We start from the raw sequence: 25,906 nt of genomic DNA on the forward strand, positions 1-25,906 counted from the left end.
TTTAGCCTGGCCAGCGTGGCTCAGTAATTCCTGGTTAGGGCACATGCCCAGGTTACTGGTCCAATCCCCAGTAGGGGGTGTGCAGAAGGCAGCCAATCAATGATTCTCATCATCGATGCTTCTATCTCTCTCTCCCTCTCCCTTTCTCTCTGAAATCAATAAAAATATATTTTTTAAAAAAGATGTTTGTTTAAAAAGATCTTTGATTCTCTTGTGAATGCAAGGCAGCTACTAAACTTGCCAGTTCTCTTTATTTTTATTGATAGAATTTAAAATATTACTATAGTTTATCTAGATAAAGTGTTTCTATACAAAAAATAGAGCTATCAGTCAGAGAAAGGTAAATATCACATGATCTCACTCATTTGTGGAATATAATGAACAACATAAACTGATGAACAAAAACAGAACCAGAGTCACAGAAGCATTGAACAGACTGTCCAACTTATGAGGGAACGTGGGAGGTAAGAGGTCACAAAGGACTTGTATGCATGCATATGAGCATAACCAATGGACACAGATGGGGGTGGGGGGTGAGGGCATGTGCTGGGGTGTGGGGGTGGCTGGAGAGTGGTCAATGGGGAAAAAAGGAGACTCATGTAATACTTTAAACAATAAAGAATTTAAATTAAAAAAGAAATAGAGCTATATTATTAGATAGTATCTGGATTAGACTTTTGGATGAGAAATAGGATATCAAAATATCCAACTCTTTTGTCAATGAGGCAGAGTGAAAAGAAATGTATTTTTTAGAAATTAATGATTTATTGAATCATGAATGTCTTTAGATATAAACTAAGCCACACAGTATGTGGTAACAAATATGTCTAAGAATGAAAGATTTGCCATCCTTGAAGAGAACAAAGTTCTAATAAATATCAAATCCAGGCATATTTACTGAACTATGTATAGGGCCTTAAGGCACATATTGGGTGAGAAAAGTAGTACTATGTAGATATGGATTCTAAAGCCCTTAAATGTATCTTAATAAATTATTTAAGATCCATTCACTGAGTGAGCAGGTGATTCTAGAATATTTTTAAAACATGAACTTCGCACATCAGTATACCTTTGACACACACACCAGTATACCTTCAATTCAGAAGTTTTCAAAATTGTGCTATGGGGCCCATTCGGTGTGGTTCAGTGGTTGAGCATCAACCTATGAACCAGGAGATCATGGTTGAATTCCTGGTCAGAACACATGCCCGGGTTGCAGTTAGATCCCCAGTAGGAGGCAGCTAATTAATGATTCTCTTTCATCATTGATGTTTCTATCTCTCCCTCTCCCTTCCTCTCTGAAACGAATGAAAATATATTTTTTTTTAAATTGAGCTATTGGTTCCAGAGTTTTGCAAAATTGTACAATTACTCATATACTTTATATCTGTCATATTTTAAACTGTGTGAAAAGCGAACAATTTTTAAAAGAAATAACCAGATTTTTTTAATGAGCAGGTAAACTGTCTAACAGTAACTTTGTCAAGATCAAAGGATAATATACATGACAATTTGTTTTATTATGTTGCTGACATCACAAAGTTTTTTTCCCAGCTTTTCATTTCTGGAGGCAGAAAGCTGGGTCATACATTTCTAATCAAAAGGTCTTCTGCAACCCCAAACAAGCTTGGACTCAAATTTAGGCACTCAAATACACATACATGCTTTATGCAGTGTGTACTGCATTTATTGGAAAACTCATAAAAATTCTACAAAAGTATGACATCTGCGACTCAACTATACAACTTGACCCTTTTGAAGAAGCTTAAAATATATTTTATCCACACTGTACATTGACTTTTTTGTTTTAGTTTGTTTGTTTGTTTGTTTGTTTATTTATTTATTGTTAAAGTAGCTTGGCTTTCTGAGGTAGTGTTATGTCTCTATGGCAATAAGACGAAAATGTCTAATTTATTTTGTGAAAGTCAACAATAATCCAGAGATTCAAGACCTCTCTCTCATCCCAATTTTTCAGTTTACTTTATTCTGAAAATATGGCTTATAGAAAAATAAGTACATGTTTTAAGGAAGTTTACCTGAGTGACATAGAGAATGTTTTGATAATTTCTAGCTCTCGAATAAAACCTGCCCTTCAAGATGGTAGATTATATAATAGCACATGAAACCTATGTTCAGCCAATGAGCAGTCTAATTAACTAAAAAAAAAAAAGTTAATGTCAGTTTTATTGCCAAATACAGGAAACCTGAAGGAATATATAGTCAACTTCCTCCCTCCTCCCCCTCTCCTCTTCCCTTCTACTGATAGGATAGGTTTTCAATTCCTGAAATCCATCCTCTGTCCATGGACCCCAGCCCCATTGTCCACAAGGTTTTCCCTCTGACTTGTCAGTATCAGATGTTTCACAGTCTGAGCCTGCACATTCCCTGGGAAAGGCTGGCCTCCTCCTCTTGCATCATATATATGATTTCATTGTACAGACGATGAGGAGCATCCAACCCCCAGATGAAATCTATGTGCGCCCATTCAGGAATGTTCTTATGGTAGATGAGGTTGTTCATTTCGGAGAGCAGTGTTTTCACATCATCTGGATTTGAAAGCCAGTCCTGACCTCCAGTCCACATTGCTGTAGGGACCGTCATGTCTCCAACTTTGTACCTTACAGGAGTTGGCTAGAAAAAGAAAAGTTGTTAGCTGTAGATCACATTTGAACTTCCAAACTCATAATTTACATTCCAAATAAACCTTCTAAATATGTGTTGTGATGAAAAAAAAATGCACAGGCATTGGAGCCAAGCAAATATGCATTTAGAGTTTCTGTTTCAGCACCTACTTGAAGGTAAACTTACTGAACCTCGGTTTCTTTATCTGTGAAATGGGGATATCTGTAACCACTTACTCGGTTAATGAGAAAACATGTAAATTGCCTAGCACTTTAAGCATCACTTTTTAATTATTTTTCTTCCTATTAATAAATATTTTAAGCATAATTTACCTTTAAAAGATAACTTCACAAATGTTTCATGAGGCCAGAGTTAGAGATATTCTACAGAGAAAGTCAAGAGAAGGGAACCTACTGAGGACTCTGCTCTGGGGCTGCACAGATATTTTCTATGATTATAGAAAGCCTGTAAGCAGGCCCAGCCCTAGCTGGTTTAACTCAGTGGATAAAGTGTCAGCCTATGGACTGTAGGGTCCCAGGTTTGATTCCTGTCAAGGGCATATTCTCAGGTTGTGGGCTCGATCCCTAATAGGAGGCGTATAGGAGGCAGCCGATCAATGATTCTCTCTCATCATTGATGTTTCTATCTCTCTCCCCCTCTACCTTCCTCTCTGAAATCATTTAAAAAAATATTATTTTAAAAAGCAGGCCCTGCTTGACTATCTCCAAAAACATGGGAAGTCAATGGCACTGGAACATAGGTAGTTTGAACCAAGGGAAGGTATAAATTAGATCCCTGCTCTAGTGCCCCATCACCCAAAGAAGGGTTTCTAGGAGTCTTAACCCTTGAGAACTTCTCTTATTCAAGCAGTGCTACGAAATCAGATTGGCTGTCTCAGCCCTTGAGGTTAATCAGCACCCAGAACTTTCCACAGGAATGTTGGGGCCCATTTCTTACTTGGAAAATCCACCCTGGGGCTGAGGTTCCAATCCAGGCCGTCCTTGTGCCATTTTGTGACTTTCTAAACATTTGGAGTTATAGCCTGCGATGCTGTAATGTATAATAACAAATATATATTTGGTTTTCATCCCCATTTCTGGCACAGAGCTCCTAAAACCCTTAGTTAAGGATCCTGAGATGACATCATACTTGATTGGGGTAGCCCTCAAATGGCAAGTGTTCTCTGAAGAAAAGGTCAGGAGACAGAGAGGAGAAAACCATGTGAAGATGTAGGCAGAGGTTGAGAGAATGGAGTGATGCATCTACAAACCAAGGAACACCATGAACTAAAGGCAACCACCAGAAGCTAGGAGGGAGGCATGAGGCATGGGGCAGCTTCACTGGGTCTCCAAAGAACCAACCCTGTCCAAACCCTGACTTTAGATTTCTGACTCCAGAACTGGGAAAGAATACATTTCTATTGTTTTAGTCACCACCACAGCCCAGGCCCAAAAAACCCTTGGAATTTACTAAGGGATGAGAGCCATATAGGTATCTTTCATTATGTTAGTGAGGGGACTTGGAACCAGAGGAAGGCTCTTAGCCAGTGGAATCAATCATGTTACTACAGGGCTGGGACTTCCAGTTTCACACCTCTTGGGTTCAATCGCTAATGACTAATGTTTTAATCCAGTGGTTCTCAACCTTCTGGCCCTTTAAATACAGTTCCTCATATTGTGACCCCAACCATAAAATTATTTTCGTTGCTACTTCATAACTGTAATGTTGCTACTGTTATGAATCATAATGTAAATATCTGATATGCAGGATGGTCTTAGGCAACCCCTGTGAAAGGGTTGTTTGACCGCCAAAGGGTTGACCTATGTAATGAAGCCTCCATAAAAACTCAGCAAGGACAGGGTTTAGAAAGTTTCCAGCTTGGTCAACAAGTGGAAATGTGGGGAGAACTGTGCGCTTGGAGAGGGCATAGAAGCTCTGTGCCCCTTCCCGTATACCTTGCCCTATGCATCTTTTCCAACTGGATGATCTAGTAAGTAAAATGTTTTTCTGAGTTCTGTAAGTCAATCTAGCAAATTAATTGAGCCAGAGGGAGTTGTCATGGAAACCTCTGATTTATAGCCAGTTGGTCAGAAGTCCAGGTTGGCATCGGAAGTGGGAGGGAGGCAGTCTTGTAGGCTCTTAAGCCATAGCATCTGATGCTATCCCAGCACTGGGTAGAACTGTAGGACATCTTGCTGGTGTTCAGGGAATTGCTTGCTGGTATGGGAAAACTTCCCAAACACAAACATCAGAATTTGATCATCAGAAACACCTTTTATAGCCTAACTTAGATATGAAAGGTTGGAATATTCTATGGAGCCAGTAATATATGTTTTAAAATCATATTACAGGTGAGAAGACTGAATTGAATTCAGGTCCAGTGCTAAGGTTCTGTGATTCTGAGACACCTTTGTGTGTGCGTGTTGTATCTTCCTTCCCACCATCAGACTGTTTTCTGGCACCTACTGTGCACAAGTGATTTTCCTAGAACTCATGACATTAAATGTGAAAACTTAAAACTACTTTGGAACTGGAATGCTTCCTCTAAAGACATGCTTTAGGAAACGGTGAAGATGGAGCTAAAATAAAAAAAAGGAGCAGACCTTTCATAGAGTTTGCTATTCATGGGCATTGCACAGTCTGTCCAATTTCCTAGCCTTTTATATCTAGATTGATGTACAGAAATGGATATTACATATGCTATGGTACTCAAAGATTTGCCTGTATCTATTCAGCTCCCTCCAGCTTTAAATTTGTAGGGTCAATGTTTGTTTATATTCATACACAAGCTACTACTAATCTTCAGTGAAGATTTTATGCTCAGAAGAGTATAAAGTCTACTTCTGATTCTACACAACATTTGTTTTTAATTTTATTCTACAGCATTGACTACACATTTCTTAGATAATGTGATAGCATTTTAAACATATTTTTTACTGCCTGGCTGGCTTGGCTCAGTGGTTGAACGTCAACCTATGAACCAGGAAGTCACCGTTCGATTCCTGGTCAGGGCACATGCCCGGGGTTATGGTCTCAATCCCCAGTGTGGGATGTGCAGGAGGTAGCCAATCAATGATTCTCTCTCATCATCTCTCTCTCTCTCTCTATCTCTGAAATCAATAAAAATATTTTTAAAATAGAAAAAAATGTTTTTACTTGCAAATTACAGAATCATTATATGTGTGAACCTATGACACGCATGTCAGAGGTGACACGCGAACTCACTTTTTTGGTTGATTTTTCTTTGTTAAATGGCATTTAAATATATAAAATAAATATCAAAAATATAAATCTTTGTTTTACTATGGTTGCAAATATCAAAAAATGTCTATATGTGACACGGCACCAGAGTTAAGTTAGGGTTTTCAAAATGCTGACACGCCGAGCTCAAAAGGTTCGCCATCACTGATCTAGTCCAATGTTTAAAGATAAAAAACCTGAGGTCTGAAGAATCAAAGTGGCCTAGCCATGATCACACAAGTTTATAGTGTAAAGGCAAGACTAACCCAGTAATCCTCATTCACCAATTAACACTCTTTTTCTTTATGTAGCAAGGCTTTTAAATTGAGTTATAAGATTGTATTATATTGTGAAATGGTTATCACAGTAAGTTTAGTTAACATCCATCACAACACATAGTTACAAATTTTTTTGCTTCTAATAAGAATTTTTAAGATCGACTCTCAGCAACTTTCAAATACACAACACAGTATTATCATCTAGAGTCACCATGCTGTACATTATACCTTCTGACTTATTTATATTATAACTGAAGTTTGTACCTTTTGATCCCTTTCACTCATTTCCCACCCAACCCCTCACCCCTGTCTCTGGCAACCACAGATGAATGGTCTTTGTATTGTACTATACAAACAACCTCACTCCTGCCTTCTTCATTGGTGATTTCTGGGTTTCTTATCAAGAAAGGCTTCTTGTAGTAGTAGCCACCAGAGACCACATTCTTCCCTTCTCTAAACCCACTCCACCTCGCTCCTACGAAGCCCAGGGCCCCCTTCATGGAAGCAGCCTCTCAAAGAAGGTCTCCTACTCCATTGTGAAGGCAGCAGGCCTTGTGACCACGCTGTGAACGTCCCCATTTTCAAATGGAGTCAAACCCCGACTATTATTTTCCACTCGCATACTCATATTTTATTTCTATCTCTACAGTAAACTGCCATTAGACCTACCCGGTCGTGCACTTCAAAAAGGTGGTATTGGTTTTCTTACCTGATTGCCTTTCTCCAGATTTTTAGTCTCGCTCCCCCAGTCAAAAGCCCGGAGTTCCCCAGAATTCGCTGCCTAAAAGGAAACAAAAATGTACATGGCGTTCAAATGTATCGCTGGAAAAGAGTGGGAGGAGGGGTGGAAATGTGCTCCCCAGTCTGCAGTTGTGGGGGAAGCAGAGAGCAGAGACCGCGGCTTCTGTTCAGCTTTAGGATAATCTTCAGGGAAGTACAAAGGCAAGAGGAAGACCCTTTCGGGAGAAAATGCATGTACTGCAGACATACTTGGTCACCATGTCATACAACTCCAGGGGGTGCATCCCCATACATAGGTGGTATCTGACAACTCTGTAGGCTACAGGGGAAAGCTCTCCCTGGTGACTGTGAGAAGGTGACGACACTTAATACAATTCAGAATTCTTTAGTTTTAATTACAAAATATTTCTCTTCTCTCTCTCTCTCTCTCTCTCTCTCTCTCTCTCTCTCCTCTCTCTCTCTCTCTCTCAAATATAACAACTGTACAAGAACAATTTCACTAGACTCTAAGTTGCTACAAAAACAGAAAGCAGATAGGGCCAATATTTATGATATATAGATGCCATCACTATTCATAAAACTCTTTGCTTGAGTTAACAGCCCCCCCCCCTTTTAAAAACAAAGTGGTATTTTTAATACATGAGAATCCAAGGTTAGTTATGCTCTAGCTCTGTCCTTATATCCATCCTTATTTCCACAATCAATCAGGGTCACTCCATTGTATCATCTACAATGAGCAATATTAGTAGGTTCAGTGCTTCTTCACTGGTAAAAGGATAATTCGCATTCACATTATCCTTGAATCCATTATGAATGTCTTACTCCAGCTCTGTCTTCTTTAGTTCATGTGACTGGTGATCAAGACTTGCCCTCCTGTGTTGCAGGTTAGTCTTTCCCTCCTGTGAGGCCTCTTTGGGTGGTTGGTCCTGCCTTCCAGTTTTGTTACTACTTGACCGGGCTGCTGGAGGAGCCTCCAATTATCTTCTCCAGCCTCATTTTGAGGTGGTGAGAGACAGAGAAAGATCTCAGTGGGACCATCTGCCCTCACAGTTTTAAGGTCCACTAAAGACATCCGTGGCCCAATCCTTCCCTCCCATCTCCTGAAAAGCTTCAATGTTCTAGATTACATTTCATCTCATAAGAAATATAAAATAACCCCTGGTTTGTCAAAAGGGCACTCTTTCCCACAGATACTTACTTAGGGAAAAGGACAAATTCAACATCATTCCTACCTGGCTCCAGTGCAGAATATTTTGCACAGATGTCCCAGCAGGAGAATGAGCGACGTACACATTTGCTCGGCTCTGTAACAAAGCATGAGTGGTTTGTGGGACATGAAAAAACTCATGAGATATGCACTTTGTCCAGATCAAATCTCCAGGTGTCAGACTAAGAAATGGGACCATCATTAAATTATCAGCCCTTATCTATGAAACAGTAATATGCACATAAATAAACATGCCACTAAATGTATTCCTGAGCACCTATATTTTTCATCCGAGGATGGCTTCTCGGTAGATATCTGAACTCATTTTTTTTTTTAATCTTACTACAGTAATTAAGGATGAAGACTCTAGAACAAGCCTATATTCAAATCCTAGCTCTGCCATTTAATTTTTAGGTGGATATGGGAATAATTTAATCCACTAAATCTCAGGACACTAATCTGCATAGTGGGAAATTGATAATATCTGTCTCATAGGATTGTTAGCCTGGCACATAATAAATGTTTATTAAATGGTAGCTATTAATCGTATTATTTTAAACAAAGAATAAAAAGACTTCAGGAATTAAAGATGTGTTCTTCCAGCTGCCAGCTGGTAGCCCGCTACTGTGGGGCCTCCTTGGGGGGTTGTCCCAGGTGCAGAGAGCTGTATTGCCCAATGCATCACCCATTGGTATCATCTGCATTAAATGACTGGCTGATATGGGGGTATAAACACTCAGCCCTCTCACCGCACATGGGAGAGCTCTGAAGGGTCATCCCATCTTCACAAATCCCTGTAGGATCATTGGAGGTTCCCATTAAGGCAGTGGTTCTCAACCTTCTGGCCCTTTAAATACAGTTCCTCATGTTGTGACCCAATCATAAAATTATTTTCGTTGCTACTTCAGAACTGTAATGTTGCTACTGTTATGAATCGTAATGTAAATATCTGATATGCAGGATGGTCTTAGGCGACCCCCGTGAAAGGTTGTTCGACCGCCAAAGGGGTCGCGACCCACAGGTTGAGAACCGCTGCATTAAGGGGATATCACAGCTTTTTTTTAAAAAAATTTTTTCTTCCATCTACCCAATCCTGTTTCACTCCCTTCTCTAGGTGTTATTCCAAGCACATAACCCAAAATCACTCTACCTACTAATCTCTATCTCAGAGTATGCTTCTTGGGAACCCACACTGTGCCACCTTCCTACTCGTAGCTTTACCTAAGCCAAATTGGAACTCCCAGACATCTTATCAAAGGACCAGAAGGACCCAAGTAGAAAAGAAGAGGTAGATGCTGCATGGCGATTCTCTCTTTTGACTACTGGGTTCTAATCACTATTTTTCATCTGCTAATTCAATGCATAAAGCTGCTTTCGTATCACTTCCATCTATAATCTGTGAAGTTTATGTCTAGCAATGTCCTTCTGTTAACCTGACCTCAACCCATGTTAAAGCATGTCCCACATATTAGTGTATTTGGAGAAAACTGGATTACTAAGATTACATTTCTCTAAGTCTTTACTGGCAATAACTTCTAGCTTTGCTTTGGGAAACTGAGAATGTACTAGGTTCTCACTTACCATGTTCATGTTTTGTGTGTTAAAGCCTCCCAGAAGTAAAATGATGCTGCTGCAAATCTGATCAATAATCATCTGACCACAAAGGTAAATATAAAACTGGCGGAGGAATCTGGTCTGGTACAGGAATTCTTTCCTGCCAAACAATCCCTGTAAAAATAGGAAACAAAAGAGTAGTCATTACATCATAGTAAAAAATAAGTGCGTCTAATTGAAAAGTGTAAATCTTACCTTATCAGGTGGGAAGACTCTTCTACATAGACAAGAAATTTTCTGAGGAGTCACGTACCTTGATCATCATATCTGGCAGCAACAAAAATTTGGTCCCAGGGCTTCTCGCATGTTTAATGGTGGCTATGGGTGCTAAAGCAAAATACAGTTTTATTTTCTGAGCCAGCTCTGGCATGGTGGAAAATGCAATAAAGCCTGCAAGAGAAGGAATATGTCAGCATGGATACGGAATATCCTCGAACTCATAAAATGCTTACTTACTTTTGTCAAGATATTTCAGTAATTACTTGTGATTGTGTCTTAACTCGCCCATGAAATTATAAGTTCATTGAGGGGGGAAAATGACAGCAGGAAAAACGCCTTCGTGTTCCTTCTGACATCTAGCTTATTTGATATCCAGTAGTAGGATCTCATTGAATTGGTGAATTTAATTATTCAGTATAATAATGTGGACTTTGTGAGAGAGAGACAGGGGTAACTATATTCTTGACACTTTGCTTATGATGTTCATGGTTCTTACTTCATTTAATTCAAATCTCTACAGTGAAAAAAAATAAGAAAAACTTCCTTGTTTATTGATAACAAGCATGTTCTGTAAAATACCATAATGGGTATAGCAAGGTTTTGCTGGGGTTTTTGTGATTCCCTAATTGTTCTGGAACCCAAATTATAAAGTAATGTAGTAGACTGTCTAGGGAACTGGATTCCAACTCTTATTTTTGCCATTGACTTGGTATGGAACACTAGTTAAGTCAGTCTGTGCCTCAGTTTCTATACCTATAAAATAGAGCCAAATTTCCCAAATTACCACTGTACAGGGCTAATCTCTGTGGAACTTTTGGGAGAAAAAGGCTGTTATATAAATTCAGGCCATGGTCACTATATTGGAAATACTGTGTGTCTATTTCAATAGAGCATGCACAGGCTCTGTCTCGGTTGATGCTTGCAGGCTGTGGGGAAGGAGGTTGGGTAGAAAAAACAACATAAAATCACATGACTTCTGTCTGGTTCCCAGGAGGTGAGTGAGTATTAAGAAAGACTGGTTCCTTCCCTTCTTTTCTCTTTACATGATTTGTTTTGCCAGCCACGTGCAAAGGCAGGCAGAAGAGTGACTTGGTATTAGCTCTGGCTCTCCCAACTGTACCATCAGTAGGACTGGGTTGAAAATACTTTCGAATACATTCCTATATTCCAGCTTAATTCTGACTATATGGACTTCATTCTCAAATGTCAAGATTTGGGAACTTTAGATAACTTCTCCCATCAATTCCTCTCTTTATGTAAAGCAAGTTCGAGTTTTCCGCATTAATAGCTCCGCGGTTGACTAATAGAATCATCCTAGGCTTGTTTGGCCACTTCCTTCTTCTCAGAGTAACATTTAACGTCATCATTAGCACCTTTGTCTTCAAGTCAAGTTGAACAGTTTACTATAGGGAAAATGTTTTAAGACCTCTGGAAATGAGAGTAGGAGCAGGCATAACATTCTACCTTTCTGTGAAGTACATGGTGAGACACGGCATCCTTAGGATCAGTTAATGTTGAAAAATCCAGAAAGTACAATGTGAAAGTCAGTCTCTTTTTATTCACTGGAGTGTCAGTTAAAATGAACCAATGGCATGTGTGCCCTGAGTTTCCACTGAGTGTTCACCTCTCTCAGAATCCCTTGCACGGGTGATGCCTGGCTGCCTCTGGAGTGCCTTTGGCTCAGAGCCCTTCTCAGCCCCCTCTCGAGAGCCTTCTGATGGCACACACTCTGCCTCTGCTGATCTTCCTTCATTGTAACCAAGGCCAAGCACATTTTTTTCCTGTTGACTTTGGTCTAATAAAGGGTCAGGATAGCCAGCCTCCACTCCCATCTCCCCAAGTAGGTGATATGTATCCTCTGGGGCCATGAGTTTCGGTTTCTCACAAAGTCATCAAAACCAAAAGGACATTAGCACGGAATTGCAGAGAAGAGGAAAAAAAAGAGAGAGAGAGAAAGACTTGAGTAAACTCCCTGCAGCAGTTCTTTGTATAGTATGATGACAGTGCTTAGTGTCTATTGATTGTCTGTTATGTGCCAGACACTGAAGATTATGTTTCATTCGTTCAATGCATTTACTGAGTGCATACTATGGGCCAGGAACTGCTCTCACAGCCTTGCTTCACAGAGCTTATATCAGTCATATTGAACAGTCCATCACCTCTAACACCCCTAAGAGGGAGCTATTATCCCCATTTTATAGATAAGGAAACTGAGGCCAGAGGGATTAAATCATTTGCTCAGTGACATTTACCTAAGAGGTGGTAGAGCCAACATTTGAATACATATTTGTCTGACTCCAAAGCCTTTGCTCTACCTACTCTACCTGAAGCCTCCCTCAATTTCATACCCATTTCCTGTTGCTCTTAGAGTCGCTGAAGAGAATAAGGCCAGATGAGTGAAGTGTGAGAAGACTGATCCCAGGCACAGCTGTACAGCATATGCTCACATTTCCTCTGAGTATACAAACCTGGTTTCCTTTGAACCTACCCATAGTGGTGCCCTGTGAATAGCCGACATAATAGATCTTTTCCTGGCCCGTTTTCTGCAAAATAAAGTTTATGACTGCAGGAAGGTCAAACCTAGCCATCTCATCATAACTACAAGAGGAAAAGACAAAGTTATATGAAAAGTTATAATCAGAAACAAACAAAAACAGCCCCCGGAGTTTATAAACAAACCCTTGAGTTGTCAGACCCAAGACGGTTACTGTGTCCCTCACAACACTCAGTTTGGACTTGTTTCAAACCTGTGATGCCTGGGTGCCTCAGAAATCACAGGTTGTCAGCAAACTGCTATTTTCTACAGATGTTACAGAGCAATAATCATCTTCAATGAATATTTACTGGGCACAAGACCTGCCTCCCTAGTAGAGGTGTCCTGTTGTTCTGTTAGTAGAATAGCAGATGGTCATGCAGATTCACTTATATGAAAAGTATTAAAGATGCTATGGGTCCCTTCTCTGATGAAATAGATAAAAAGCAGGTTGAATGTCCATAGGTAATTTAAATACAAATACTAAAAGTCTTTTGTAAGAAATGTGTTAGTTGACTTGATAGTCCCGGAGGCTTAATAGTTTCCTTATATCTTTAATGTCTGATCTCATCTCCTCCTGGGGGTACCAGTCCTTGTCATAACTCACAGAAGAGTTAGTCCCAGGACATCCATCTATAAGGAAATGGACATGCACTTCTCTCATTCCAGTCTCGATCACCTGACACCACCCACCATTCTCACCACATTCACCAGACCCAATCTTCTTAAGGAACGTAATTTTCCCCACTACTTTCCCAAAAGAATCACTAGTCAATTAAGACAATTGAGGGCTATCCTATTAGGGTATGGATGAGCCAACCAAAGTAAATTTTCCAAATGCTAGAAGTTGTGATTTTTTTACCCAGTTCTTCTAAAGACATCCACATCCACCTCCTCTCGAGACTCTCATATACCTGAAGGCCCAGAACTCATCCTGGTCTATGGAGAGGGTCTTGTGTTTCCGGGACCAGGTGTTTCCCCTGCTGTTCCCCAGCCACACGTCGAAACCAGCATCGGCCAGGATGAAGCCCAGGCTGTTGTTGGGCAGGTTGGAAATCCAGTTGCTGGCATCGCCAAGCAGGCCATGCTGCAGTAACACCACAGGCCTGGAACCTACAAAAAAAGAGAATTTCATCCGGGGGAAATGTTCTCTACCCTTTTGGTTATCCCCTACTGTGCAAAGGCTTTCAAGTTAGACAAACCTGTGTTTAATTGTTGATTCAGCTGCTTGCTGGCTTGATTATCTTGGTCAGTTACTTAACCTTTATGTGTCTTGATTTCCTCATCAGAAAAGTAGAATTTTTGTTATGATGAAATGAAATCGGGCACAAGGAGCAGATGGCACAATGCATGGCACAGAGAAAGAATCAAAGCGCATCTCCCACTGTTGTTTTGTTTGTTTTTAATCCTCACCCAAGGATATTTTTCCATTGATTTTTAGAGAGTGGAAGAGAGAGGGAAACACAGAGAGAAATATTGATGTGAGAGAACCACATTGATTGGTTGCCTCCTGCATGAGCCCCGACCAGGGCCTGGGCCAGAGAGGAGACTGCAACGAGGTATGTGCCCTTGACTGGAATTGAACCTGGGACCCTTCGATCCGCAGGCCAATGCTTTCCCATTGTTGTTTTTGTAAAGTTATTATTACTAGACTTGTCTGGGCACCTGAGAGGATACTGAAGTGCTCCAGGAGCTGGTATAATATAATGATTAAGATAATTATATATAATAATCATAGCGATTATAAATTAATAAGAATAAAAAATTACATTGTTATGTATTTATACTATGCATACATTATAATATGTTACTATACTATGTAATGTATAATATAACAAATGTATAATTATATATAATTACATATGTATATATTAATGTTATAATAAAATAATTATATAAATACTAGATATAATTATTGATATTATTATATTAATTATACACACATATAAATATACACATATATAAATATATTATATATCCTAATGTATTAATATTATACTGTATGTAAGTATATGTTATTTATAATTATTTATATTCTAATATTAATATATACAAATATATGCTTATTCTATATATGTAATGGTTTAATGATTATGGGTGCTTCATGTCTGAAAAACCCACAAGCCAGCGTGAAGGATCTCCCAATGTTTAAATATGGGAAAATTTGAGCATCAAAATAAATGATTGTAATAAATTATATCCTATTATATAAATTGAGAATGCATGACTCAATATTGATATCAATGAAATGAATAAAGAATTAGGGGAGAAGTAAAAGCTCTTATTTACAATATAATTTAAATAAATATAGAAAGATTGATGGCATTATCAAATCATCAATGGATGCTAAAATTAGTGAATAAAGTTTGAAGAGATACAGGATATTTACATATCCTGAAAGTATCTCCTCACAAATATTTATTAATTACAAAGGGAAGAATGCTAACTCTATAATAGACAAATTTGGCAGACACCATCTTAAGAAAGTGATCAAAGCTAATATCACCAAATAGAACTGAACACTTAACTTATACTACTCAAAAACATTAACTCAAAATGAATTAAAGACTGAAATGTAAGACCTGACACCTAGAAAAAACATAGGGAAAAGCACCTTGACATTGGTCTTGGCAATATTTTTGGGGATATAACTCTAAAGCACAGGCAACAGAAGCAAAAATAAGCAATTGCCACTACATCAAACTAAAAAGTTTCTCACAGCAAATGAAACAATCAACAGAATGAAAAAGCAACCCATGAAACAGAAGAAAATGTTTACAAACCATGTGTCTGATAAGGGATTAATATCCAAAAAGTATAAGGAATCATACAACTCAATAGCAAAATTCATTTTCAAAATGGGCAAAGGTTCTGAATGAACATTTTACCAAAGACATACAAATGGCCAATTGGTACAAGAAAAGGATCTTAATATCACTAATCATCAGGAAAATTAAAATCAAAACCACTATGAGATAGCACCTCACACTTGGCTTTTATCAAAAAGAAGGGATAACCAATGTTAGTGAGTATGTGGAGAAAAATGAATCTTTTTACACTATGAGTGGGAAAGTAAATTGGTACATCCATTAGGAAAAACAATATGGAGGCTGCTCAAAAAAAATAAAAAATGGAACTACCATATGATCCAGCCATCCCACTTCTAGATATATATCCAAGGCAAACAAAATTAGTATTTTGAAAAGGTATATAGACTCCCATGTTCATTGCAGCACTATTTACAATAGCTAACATATGGAAACAACTTAAATGTCTGTCGAATGATGAATGGATAAAGAAAATATGGATAAAGATGTGATATATATCTCCTATGTAATAAAAGCCTAATATGCAAATTGACCAAACGGTGGAAGGACCGGTGTAACGACTGGTTGCTATGACACACACTGACCACCAGGGAGCAGATGCTCAATGCAGGAGCTGCCCCCAGCCCGCAGGCCTCAGGCCAGCCAAGGTGGGTGCTAGCAGGGGCCCCCTGATCACCCCGCTGGTTGCCCCGCAGATCGGCCCTGATCGCTGGCCAGGCCTACGGACACTATCTGTGCACAAATTTTGTGCACCGGGCCTCTAGTATATATATAAAAGCCTAAGCAACCAGAACGCTGGAACAACCGGAACGACCAGTCGCTATGATGCACACTGACCACCAGGGGGCAGATGCTCAATGCAGGAGCTGCCCCCTGGTGGTCAGTGAACTCCCACAGCCAACCTCCTGCGCCAGCCAACCTCCTGTGGTCCCTCCCTCCCCTCCACCAGCCAGCCCCCATCGGTCCCTCCCCACCACTGTCCCCCATCGGCCTCTCTCCTCCCTGGACAGCTGACCCGATTGCCCCGATAGGGACTGGGCACGGCGGCCCCAATTGGCTCCAATGGCCAGCCAGGCCAAGGAACCCCACTCCTGCACGAATTAGTGCACCCGTGGGGTCTCTCGGCCTGGCCTGCGGGATTGGGCTGAAACCAGCTCTCCAACATCCCCTGAGGGGTCCTGGATTGTGAGAGGGCACAGGTCATGCTGAGGGACACCACTGGTGCATGATCGGGGCTGAGGAAGGATGCAGGAGGTTGGCCAGCTGTGGAGGGACCGTGGGAGGGCTCCAGGGTGTGTCTGGCCCGTCTCACTCAGTCCCGATCAGCTGGACCCCAGCACCAAGCTAATCTACCAGTTGGAGCATCTGCCCCGTGGTGGTCATTGCACATCATAGCACCTGGTTGACCGGTCGACTGTCTGCCCTCTGGTGGTCAGTGCACGTCATAGTGAGCAGTTGAGCAGCCTTAGCATATCATTAGCATATTATGCTTTGATTGGTTGAACGGATGACTGGTCGACCGGACACTTAGCATATTAGGCTTTTATTATCTAGGATATATATATATATAAAACACTGACTTCACATTTCAATTAAGCAATAAAAAGTGTGGATTCTGCTTTTTCTCAGGGCTACAGCCAACCCTCTATTTTCTTAGAGTGTGTAAATAAAGCCTGTGTTTTCATTTTTAATATAATCTTTCTTTACAGCTTAGAGAAATCTGTTTTGAGTGAGAAAAGACCACTTGGTGCCAGCCGTGAGAACCCACAGGTGTCCACAGTAAATCTACAAATTTCTGTTTGAAGAGAGAGAGAGCACAGAAATGAGGGGAAGAAGCTCAATAAAACCAGGGAAAGACAAAAAAATTTAAGCTAATATTGTCAATATAGGAATAAGCCATTATCATGTGCTTGATATTCTGATGCAGTGGGACAGACACAACTTCATTTCTGTGGTATTTCTGCCAAAATGTATAACCTGAATCTCATTATGAAGATATATCAGACAAGCCAAATTGAAGAACATTGTATAAAATAGCTGTTCAAAACTCTTCAAAAATGTCAAGGTCAAAAATACCAAAGAAAACCTGAGGAATTTTTTCAGCTTAGAAAGGAGACAAATAGACAACCAAATAAAGTGGATGATACTGGGTTGGGGGAGGGGAGGATAGAAATGACTTTGGCACAATTGACAAAATTTGAACATGGACTATGGATTAGATACTAATATCAATCAGTGTTAGTTTCCTCATTTTAATAAATGCATGAGTGAAGGGGATCAGGATATTTTCCTTACTCCCTCCAAATATGCCACTTTGGAATAGGGATTATTTTGTGCTGAAGGCATTTGAGTTATTGAAATTCCTTGTCTGCCTAAAAACAGAGGCTCTCAAAAGAACTCAATTGTCATAAATTCCCTGCCCTGAAGCAACTCTAGTCTTCTCTTTTTAGGAAAGGAGAAGTTAGCACTAGAACTGGACAAACATTATCGTATGCTATCTTATCTGCCATCTATTTTCCCAAGGGCCATTTAGCTTTCCAAAAAGTCATTTGCTTTTCCACAAGTGCTCTTTATCCCTCTCCCTTTTCCCTACTGAGTTAGGTATATAGACCACAAAAATCTAAGCACCCTTTTGAGTTACTCATCTCTGAGTGCTCCCATACGTATGTGGGATACCCCTGCTAATAAACTTCCTATTACTCCCTAAATATTTCTTAATATTGGGGGAGGGAAAAATAACTTTTTCTCCTACTCATTTTCGGTTCTATTAGCCTAATGGAAGACTGATGAACAAGAGAAAAATTTCCATTAGGCTAAGAGAACCGAAAATGAGTAGGAGAAAAAGTTATTTTTCCCTCCCCCAATATTAAGAAATATTCAGGGAGTAATAGGCATGATGTCTCAAATTTAATGTCAAAGATATTTGATAGAATGGAAGTACGTAGTGGCAAAATGTAATTCACAATTGGTAAATCAGGGTAAAGGGTATATGGTAGTTCCTTGTACAATTTTTGAAAACTTTCTGTAAATTTGAAATTATATTAAAATACAATTTATAAGAATATCAGTAGGAGATAAAGGATCAATGCATTAGAATCCTAACACGTTAAATAAATTAAGATAAACATTATTTTTTACATTAGAAAGTTATACTGAAAGATAATCAAATGTTGCATCTTTAAAGGGCAAACACCATGCTCTTGATGGGGCTTATAAGAATTAGATCAGATTGTGAGTGTAATATCCACACCATAGTACCTGTTTTAGAGGAAGACAAGAGAAGCTTTGCTGCTGTTGTTATGAGTGCTATACTTTTCAAAGGCAGTTATTCTCAGAGGTTCAGTGTCCTAGTTAACATAACAACAATACAACGCCTACCTCACTGTGCTGAGGGTTCATTGAGATACTGTGCATTGAGCAGTCAGCATGCCACCTCACCTCATCAGATGGTAGATCCTGTTATTATTTAACTGATTCCAAGTGCAGTCTCTCTATAGACAGAGGCCTTTTACAACAAACTTTATGAATTCCATTTGCCTCATTTTATTCCTCTGGGGAAAGAACATGAGGGCCCAGTACAGGACCAGGAGAATGAAACTGAGTTCTTTTAAGTTTTCCTTTTATGTCTGGTCATTGAGCTCATCCTCTAGCCCTCAAGGAGGTGACCTCAATATGATGAAATTAAACCAAGGAGGATCAATGCTGTCCTTTGAAATCTTTAGGACATTTCCCAAGGCTGGGGCCAGGTTGGCCCTACCTGGCAGAAGTTTGTACTCGTGGTTCATCTAGTGAGAGAACTGACTTATAAATGATCGGCATCATTTCAATCATTCCCTGGAGTCATGAATTTTCATTTAAATTATAGCCAATAGGCGAGTGCATAAGAACTACTCTTTAAAAAGCTATCACTTTTTTAGGATGGCCCAGCCTATTTTCTTTTTTGATGTAAATATTTGAAGCCAACAATGAAGGAAGGTGTTTAAAAGGCTTTTGTCACAAGCTTATGGACACCTTTCGGTTGTTTTCAGTATGAATTTCATTGGCCCTCTTTTTGAAGAGATGTTGAGAAATCTTGCTTTCCTTTAAGGCAGGGAGATTTCCTCCTTTTAGAGGCCAATGGAAGCTGCAGGAACAACATCAGCCACTAGAGGGGAGTATTCTGCACCAACTGGACCACAAAGGCTGATACTTTGAACACCAAGCTCTTCCTTGGGCCATGAGAGAACAATGTAAATGAACACGAGGCAAGAAAACAAGTTGCCATGAATAGGAGCTGCAGGTGTCTCCCCTGAGCTTAGGAACTGCCACAGGCACTTGATGGCTTGGCACAGCCGTGCCTTGCTTACCCTCAAGGATTTGTGGGGTTAGGGAAAAGTTATCTGTGTCTCCAGGTTATTCATTTATTTATATATCAACTTATTCATTCCATAGATACTTATTGGCATCTACAATGTGGTTAGCATTCTTTTAGGCACTGGTGATAGTCTTAAACAAAATAAAGTTCCTGCTCCCGATGAGTTTATATTCTGGTTGGGGGGAGATAGATAAATAAGCAAATATCTGCATATCCGGCGGTGTTAAGTGCTATAAGAAAATTTAAGCAGGACAAGGGGTTAGCCCTCAATCGGTGGCAAGAGATTGCTATATTGACTAGGGTGGTCAGGTGACCAGGGTCTGAAAGAAGGGCCAGTGCAAACTACCGATATCTGATGAAATAGGGTTCCACAGGGAGAACTGTAAATTCAAAGGCACTGAGCTGAGAACATGCTGGACATATGCACTATGTTTATTTGGGATAATCGGAGATGGGGTGGTGGTGATGGAGATTATGGGGAAACTAAAGTCATATTTTGGCCTAAACAATGGCCCTGGCTGGTACCAATAACCCGGACTCCCTTTTACACACATATTACAAGGGAATCATTACTGTAGGGAACACTGCCATGCTGGGGTGACATAGGGTAAACCATACCTGTCTTCTTAGGTTGCACTAGGCCTTGAGGAATTCTGTTAACAGAAAGGATATACCCATCTTCTGTTGTGACTTCATACTCCGCACAGGGATAGCCTTGATGTTGGATGATTTCACTCTACAGAAAAAGCACAATTTCTTTTGAGTTCGGTTCTGTAAGGCCATATTCTCACTTACCGCAGAGTAAAAAGTTGATTTCTTGATGCTGGAAGGCATAAACATAAAACTCCTTTACTTTAGCTAATCATGTTATCTCAGAAATATTGGCCAGTGCTCTGCAGTTCTTTCTGGACCAGAACACTGATTCCAAAACCTGGGTGTGCATCAGAATCATCTGGGGCACTTAACCATGCAGGTTCCCGGGCTGGCTTTGGGTTAGGGATCAGATAATTCTAATGCAGTCAGTGAGGCACTTGTCTTATGAGAACACCTGGGCCATGCATTTCCTCAGTTTCTTTTCATCTTTAAAACCACAGACTGGGGAAAAAAATGGTTTTAACCTGAAATCTGAAAGATAAATAGGAGATAAGGGTGGGAGTGATGTTTAATTACTATAGTTGCCAATGCTCATTTAGTATCTACTATATGCCAGGTAATTCAGTTAGTATTATACATATGTGATCTTTTTACATTTCTTGCAATAATTCCATGGAGTATAAATCATTGGCATACCTAATTTACAAGTGAATAAACTGAAAAATAGGACTAGGTTAAATAAACTTCTTAAAATCATATAGCTAGTTTGTGTTTTAGTGTTAGGGCCAGGATTAAAACTCAAGCAATGGGACTGTAGGCTCTTTCTCTTAACTATGATGCCCGTTTGCCTTATATACTACAGTGGGCATTTGGTACCTGACTTTCTCCTTTTTTATTCCTTTTAAAGTAGCAGCTCTTAGAAATAATTCCCTACTTCTCTAGATGATGGCAATGGGCAAGAGCAGTGAGAATACTTTAGATCTCTGCAGCTTCCTATTTAGAAAAACTTTCCTAAATTGCTTAGGTTAGGCAATGTTTTCTTTTTTGATTTCATTATTCATGTAATTAGTAATGTGTCTCCCTTCCCTACTTGGATTGTAAGCTTCATGAAGTAAAGGCTTTGGTATTCTTAGATCTCTCTGTAACCTCAGTGTATAGCACAGTATTAAGGGCCTAATAGGTGTTCAGTTAACACTAAGAAAATACATAAATAAAATCAAATTTATACCAAAATATAAGATAGATTATAGCCATGTAAATCAGTATAGAGTCAAACCTATTCAGACTCTGAACCGCATTAATCTATCTCATTTACTTTATACCGGCAATCATTTGAATTTCCTATTTTACTTTGCCTCTCTATGCATAACTGCTCAATGTCAGAACTTTAGTCTTAGGGCTCCTGCAGCTCCAACAGTGTGCAGGTGCTGTGCACACACAGTGGGTGAGGCTCAGGGAGATCGCCTTGCCTATAGCTAAACGGATTACTTCCACCCAGTAACCCAGAGGAATTTTTGTGGGACCTTCTCAGAGCCAGAAGATGGCTTCTAAGGACCCACGCCAATTTGCTAACTCTCTGGACAAACCACCAAAAGACAGCCAATCTTTGGAATGATCAAAAGAAACCTGATATTTGGCATCATGTAGAGTCAAAAGATTTCTAGGACCTGCCAGAGTTATAGAATCCATTCAAAGGAGGCTTCTGTAAAAAGGGTCTTAAATCTGTATTTAAACATGTTCAATCTACGAGAAATGTATGGATTGTGAATACTACACGCAATCATCTCACTCACCGGGAAGTAGCTTCTACTGCTCACCCAGGAGGGTTTACTGCATGCTGGTTACAATTATGTGTTTGGGAAGGCCTGCTTATAAATTATAGCTCTACCATCTACTGATAATGTGGCCTAATTTAAATTGTTTAACTTCCTCAATCTCAGTTCCTTGATTTGAAAAATAGGGATGTTCATATCTACTGGAAGGGCAGTGAAGATTAAGTGAAATTAGCATTTCTGCAGGTTTTATTACAATATCTTCTATGGGATAAGTTATCATATGGCAGACTTTGTTAAAACTCAACTAAGAATTTGAAAGTAGGCAAAAAAAAATCATTTGGGATACCACATCATTTATGAATTTTACTCACAGGAGGCCTTCTCTAGCAATCATTAGGGTTCGTTTATTTATTGTCTGTCAACAGGATAACAATGGAGTTATTTCCGGACCAGAACACTGATTCCAAAACCTGGTGTGCAGGTTTTGAAGGGTGAAGGATGCAACCAGAAGTGGGTGCCCTAATAGTAAGAAGTGAGGGATAATACTTTTATAATACAGTATTACAGTTGCCAATGCTCATTTAGTACTAATGAAAGTAGAAAAAGAATTTAAAACACAGACAAAATGAAAATAATGGAGGGTCTGGGCTTGGCCTAAGATACTGCAACGATTTCTCTGCTCATAGAATGAATCTAAGAATTCAAGGGAAAGTCAAATTGTGTTTTAAGACCAAAAGGACTAAGTCATCCACCCAAGTTTATTGAATTTGTTTGAAGAGAACCCAGTCTACTCACACCCAGTTTAGCAGTTTATTTTTTTTAATTTTTTTTTTTTTCAGTTTAGCAGTTTAGCACTTTACAGTACAATATGCTAATTTATGATTCCTCTGTTAGCAAAAATCACCACCATGTATAAATATAGCGCATAATGCAGATAATACACAGATGTGAACATTAACATGTAAGGCACTCTATCCCCCCTAAAACATAATGGAAAACCCAAACTTACAATGTTCATGAACGCTTCGGGGTCCACATCTTTGGTCGGCATACGTACTGAATTCACATTTCTTTGGAACACATACACCACCAGCATCAGAAGCCACATCTCAGTTCTGTGTGAAACAACCATTCTCTTGACAAGATTTTTGACATGGTCCAACATCTGCCTTTACGCTTTCCTGGCAATAAACAACTAATTCTAAAGTCAGAAGGATCTGTAGGTTTAAAAACACATATTTTCCAGCTGTAATTCCTTCCCAAAATTCTGGAGCAAATTAAATAAGCTCAGTTGATAGGAATGAAAGAACACAGAGCTGGAATGGAAACATTGTGTAGGATGTCCCAATACCATCTGGCTCCTCCCACTCCCTCACACTATTTGCAGTCACCAATCCCTTAATTTGAAGGCGTGTAGAACTTTCTTTGACGCAACCTGGAGTTATGTGCATAGGATACAGCCCATAACATCCCCGTTCTTCACTGTCAGGTAATAAGGACCATAGGGAGCATCTTTTTCTTTTTTCTTAGTTTTTCTTCCTTCGATAGGTAGAAAGATACAGTCTACAGAAAATAGTATAAGTTCCTATAGTCACATTCTAAGGCTTTAATAATTACTATCCTTTGATTGAAGATCACTGTAGTAATAAATATTTTTATTTAATATGTCAAAAAATTTTAGGACATTTTCTATTTTTAGTGATGGGTGAGAACATTGATTGGAAGAAAATGAATCTTACATGTTAAGGCCGTTTCTATCTAGCTCAACTAAATAGACATGTACAACATTTTTATTTTAAGTTGTAATCACTAGTTAATTGCTGAGAGATTAATTCGAAACTCTCAGCAATAACTAAAATGAATCGCAACCTAGTCATTTTCACTGTGTGGCAATGTGATCAATTCCTTAGACTACTAATATTTAAGCAGGCCAGGAGAATAGAATTTTGTCATTTTAAGTAAAGAATGCGTTAAAATTTAAGAACTATCACTTAAAGTAAAATATTTATTTACTTTTACAGCAACTCTTTGGGACTGAGCTAACAGCAGTCACACTAATTTGTAGACTTTTAGAATGTGGTTGGCAAAGGAGCCAAAGCTGGAACAGGAATGATGAGTCCATGAGAAAGTATCTGCCCACAGTCTCAGCCTCACCCACTCTGGGCTGGCAGAACCTGTATGAGGTAAGCTGCAGCTCTCATCTAGAATAATTTCAACATTGCCACCTTGTTGATCTGATGCATGCTAAGGAGGAGTGAGTTGACCTAATTAGAGAAGCAGAGGGAGCATTTGTCTAACACTCAAGAGACACATGTCCTGGTACCCACTGAGCACACCCTGAAATTCTGTATCCAACATGCAATTGTAGAAAAGAGCTTTGGTGCCTACCGTTGACATTTTAGGATTTTAAAATGTTATATAGCCAGGAGGAAAGAAAATCTCATTTGGCTCTTTCATTTCTTAGAAATGTGAAGACATGTTAAATGACTTGCCCAGCATTACCTTACTAGGTAGTGGCAAGGCCAGAAATAAAATTCAGGCATTTTAATCAACTGTTTATTATTATTCCACACGGGAAAAAAATAATGTGTCAATATCCTCTGCCCTGTGCAAGAACAAAACCCCACATACTATCAAAAGCAATTGCATAAATCTCTGTGAATTATCTCTTTAAAAGTTTTCTTCTGAATTTAAAATTTAAAATAATTTTTGACATCAAAATTAAAACTAAACTACAGAACAACCATCACTCAGAACCACCTGAAATCTAGCTGAATGAAAATCCTATAACTAGGGATTTAAAGATGAAGGCACATTGAGACTAGTAGGGGTAGAGAAAGGAATGGGCTGATTCTATACCCACATATGGCAGATAAAAATTAGGAGGGATATCTCACTGGTAGAGGTCACCCCTGAGGAGTGAGGGATCCCTGCCCCACACTAGACCTCTTCAGCCCAGGATTCCAGAGCCAGGAAGAGAAGTCCCCACAGCTTCTGTCTGTAAAACCCAGCTGGGACTGAGACTGAGGGAGACAGAGGGCTGCTGGAGTCCCAGGCAGTTCCTATTAAAGGACCAGGGCACAGACTTACTCAGACTCACTCTCTCTGAGCTCCATTGCTGGGCAGAGGCTTGAAAGGAACATATGGGGAGCAACTGAATTGTCTGGGATCAGGGTGAGAGCTGGGGTCAGCTTCCTGCCAGAAAAAAAGTGCTGGCAGAGGCCATTGTTCCTTTTCTGAGACACCCTCCCTCCACCTCCCCACAGAGCCAACAGGTGAGTACCACACTGAGGTTCCATCAATCTGGTTTACACTGTTTGCCCAGCCCTGGTGATTCCCTGAGTCCTCTCCCCACCCAACTTGTAGGCTCAAGCAAACTGTTTGCAATGGCTTTTCCATATGAATGGTCTCTCTTGCCTCATGCTTTGGACTTTCCTAAAATCTCTCAAACAAGCAGCATCTGGCCTCTGTGTACCCCCCTACCTCTTGCAAAGTGAACCCAGGCCAGACATTAGCAGCAGTTCACCTTGATTTGCCTTTCCTGGGAATCTCCAAGCCCAGTAAAAGTAGCAGCTATCTGCATATCACTCTGTAGCTTGTGCCAGATGGCCCCAGACAGAGCAGAGGCAGGGGCTGACCTTACACCTCCCAGAAGGCCCCACAGCCAGTCCACCCAGTGGACAGCTTCAGATGACACCAGATTATAACCCTACCACCTCCATGAGTGACACACTTAAGGGGCAGACTTGGCAAGCACCAAAGCCCCACTGAAGTAAATCCTGATCTGTACAGTTAGCTCCTGCACAATAGCTCCTCTGCTGTAGTTGCAGCAGGTCCTCACAGTTGATTGGCCTGGAAGTCAATCTCTCTCAGTGCTACAAAAAGCAATCAAGACTCAACT

General features: G+C 39.8%; 1 protein-coding gene across 3 annotated transcripts; it reads right to left on the minus strand.

The window, feature by feature from the left end:
- Window positions 1–1,660: 1,660 nt before the first annotated feature.
- LIPM (lipase family member M) lies at window positions 1,661–23,335 on the minus strand. 3 transcript variants are annotated; one of them, XR_002831171.1, is made up of 10 exons: window positions 23,015–23,335; window positions 20,255–20,372; window positions 13,369–13,567; window positions 12,410–12,519; window positions 9,956–10,092; window positions 9,670–9,816; window positions 8,114–8,185; window positions 6,850–6,921; window positions 3,580–3,672; window positions 2,500–2,631 (listed from the first exon to the last, which is right to left on the minus strand). XR_002831171.1 is itself a non-coding variant. In XM_014462537.2 (9 exons), exons 1-9 carry the CDS (start codon window positions 23,168–23,170, stop codon window positions 2,362–2,364), a joined length of 1,218 nt encoding a protein of 405 aa, XP_014318023.1. In that variant the 5' UTR covers window positions 23,171–23,331; the 3' UTR covers window positions 1,661–2,361. The 3 variants fall into 3 exon arrangements, 2 of the variants coding, with proteins under 2 accessions (XP_014318023.1, XP_006096690.2); XM_014462537.2 differs by lacking the exon at window positions 3,580–3,672 and having other exon boundaries at window positions 1,661–2,631; window positions 9,956–10,029; window positions 23,015–23,331; XM_006096628.3 differs by lacking the exon at window positions 3,580–3,672 and having other exon boundaries at window positions 1,661–2,631; window positions 23,015–23,331.
- Window positions 23,336–25,906: the final 2,571 nt, after the last annotated feature.

The sequence above is a fragment of the Myotis lucifugus genome, unplaced genomic scaffold, assembly GCF_000147115.1.
Source record: "Myotis lucifugus unplaced genomic scaffold, Myoluc2.0 scaffold_184, whole genome shotgun sequence".
Classification (NCBI taxonomy): domain Eukaryota; kingdom Metazoa; phylum Chordata; class Mammalia; order Chiroptera; family Vespertilionidae; genus Myotis; species Myotis lucifugus.

Coding starts and splice junctions, on each gene's coding strand:
- LIPM (XM_006096628.3), bottom strand. CDS start 23,170: ATGTTGGACCATGTCAAAAATCTTGTCAAGAGAATGGTTGTTTCACAC. Junction 8,186..9,669: donor ACACACAAAACATGAACATG/GTAAGTGAGAAC, acceptor GCTTTGTTACAG/AGCCGAGCAAATGTGTACGT. Junction 6,922..8,113: donor ATATTCTGCACTGGAGCCAG/GTAGGAATGATG, acceptor GTTTCCTTTTAG/GCAGCGAATTCTGGGGAACT.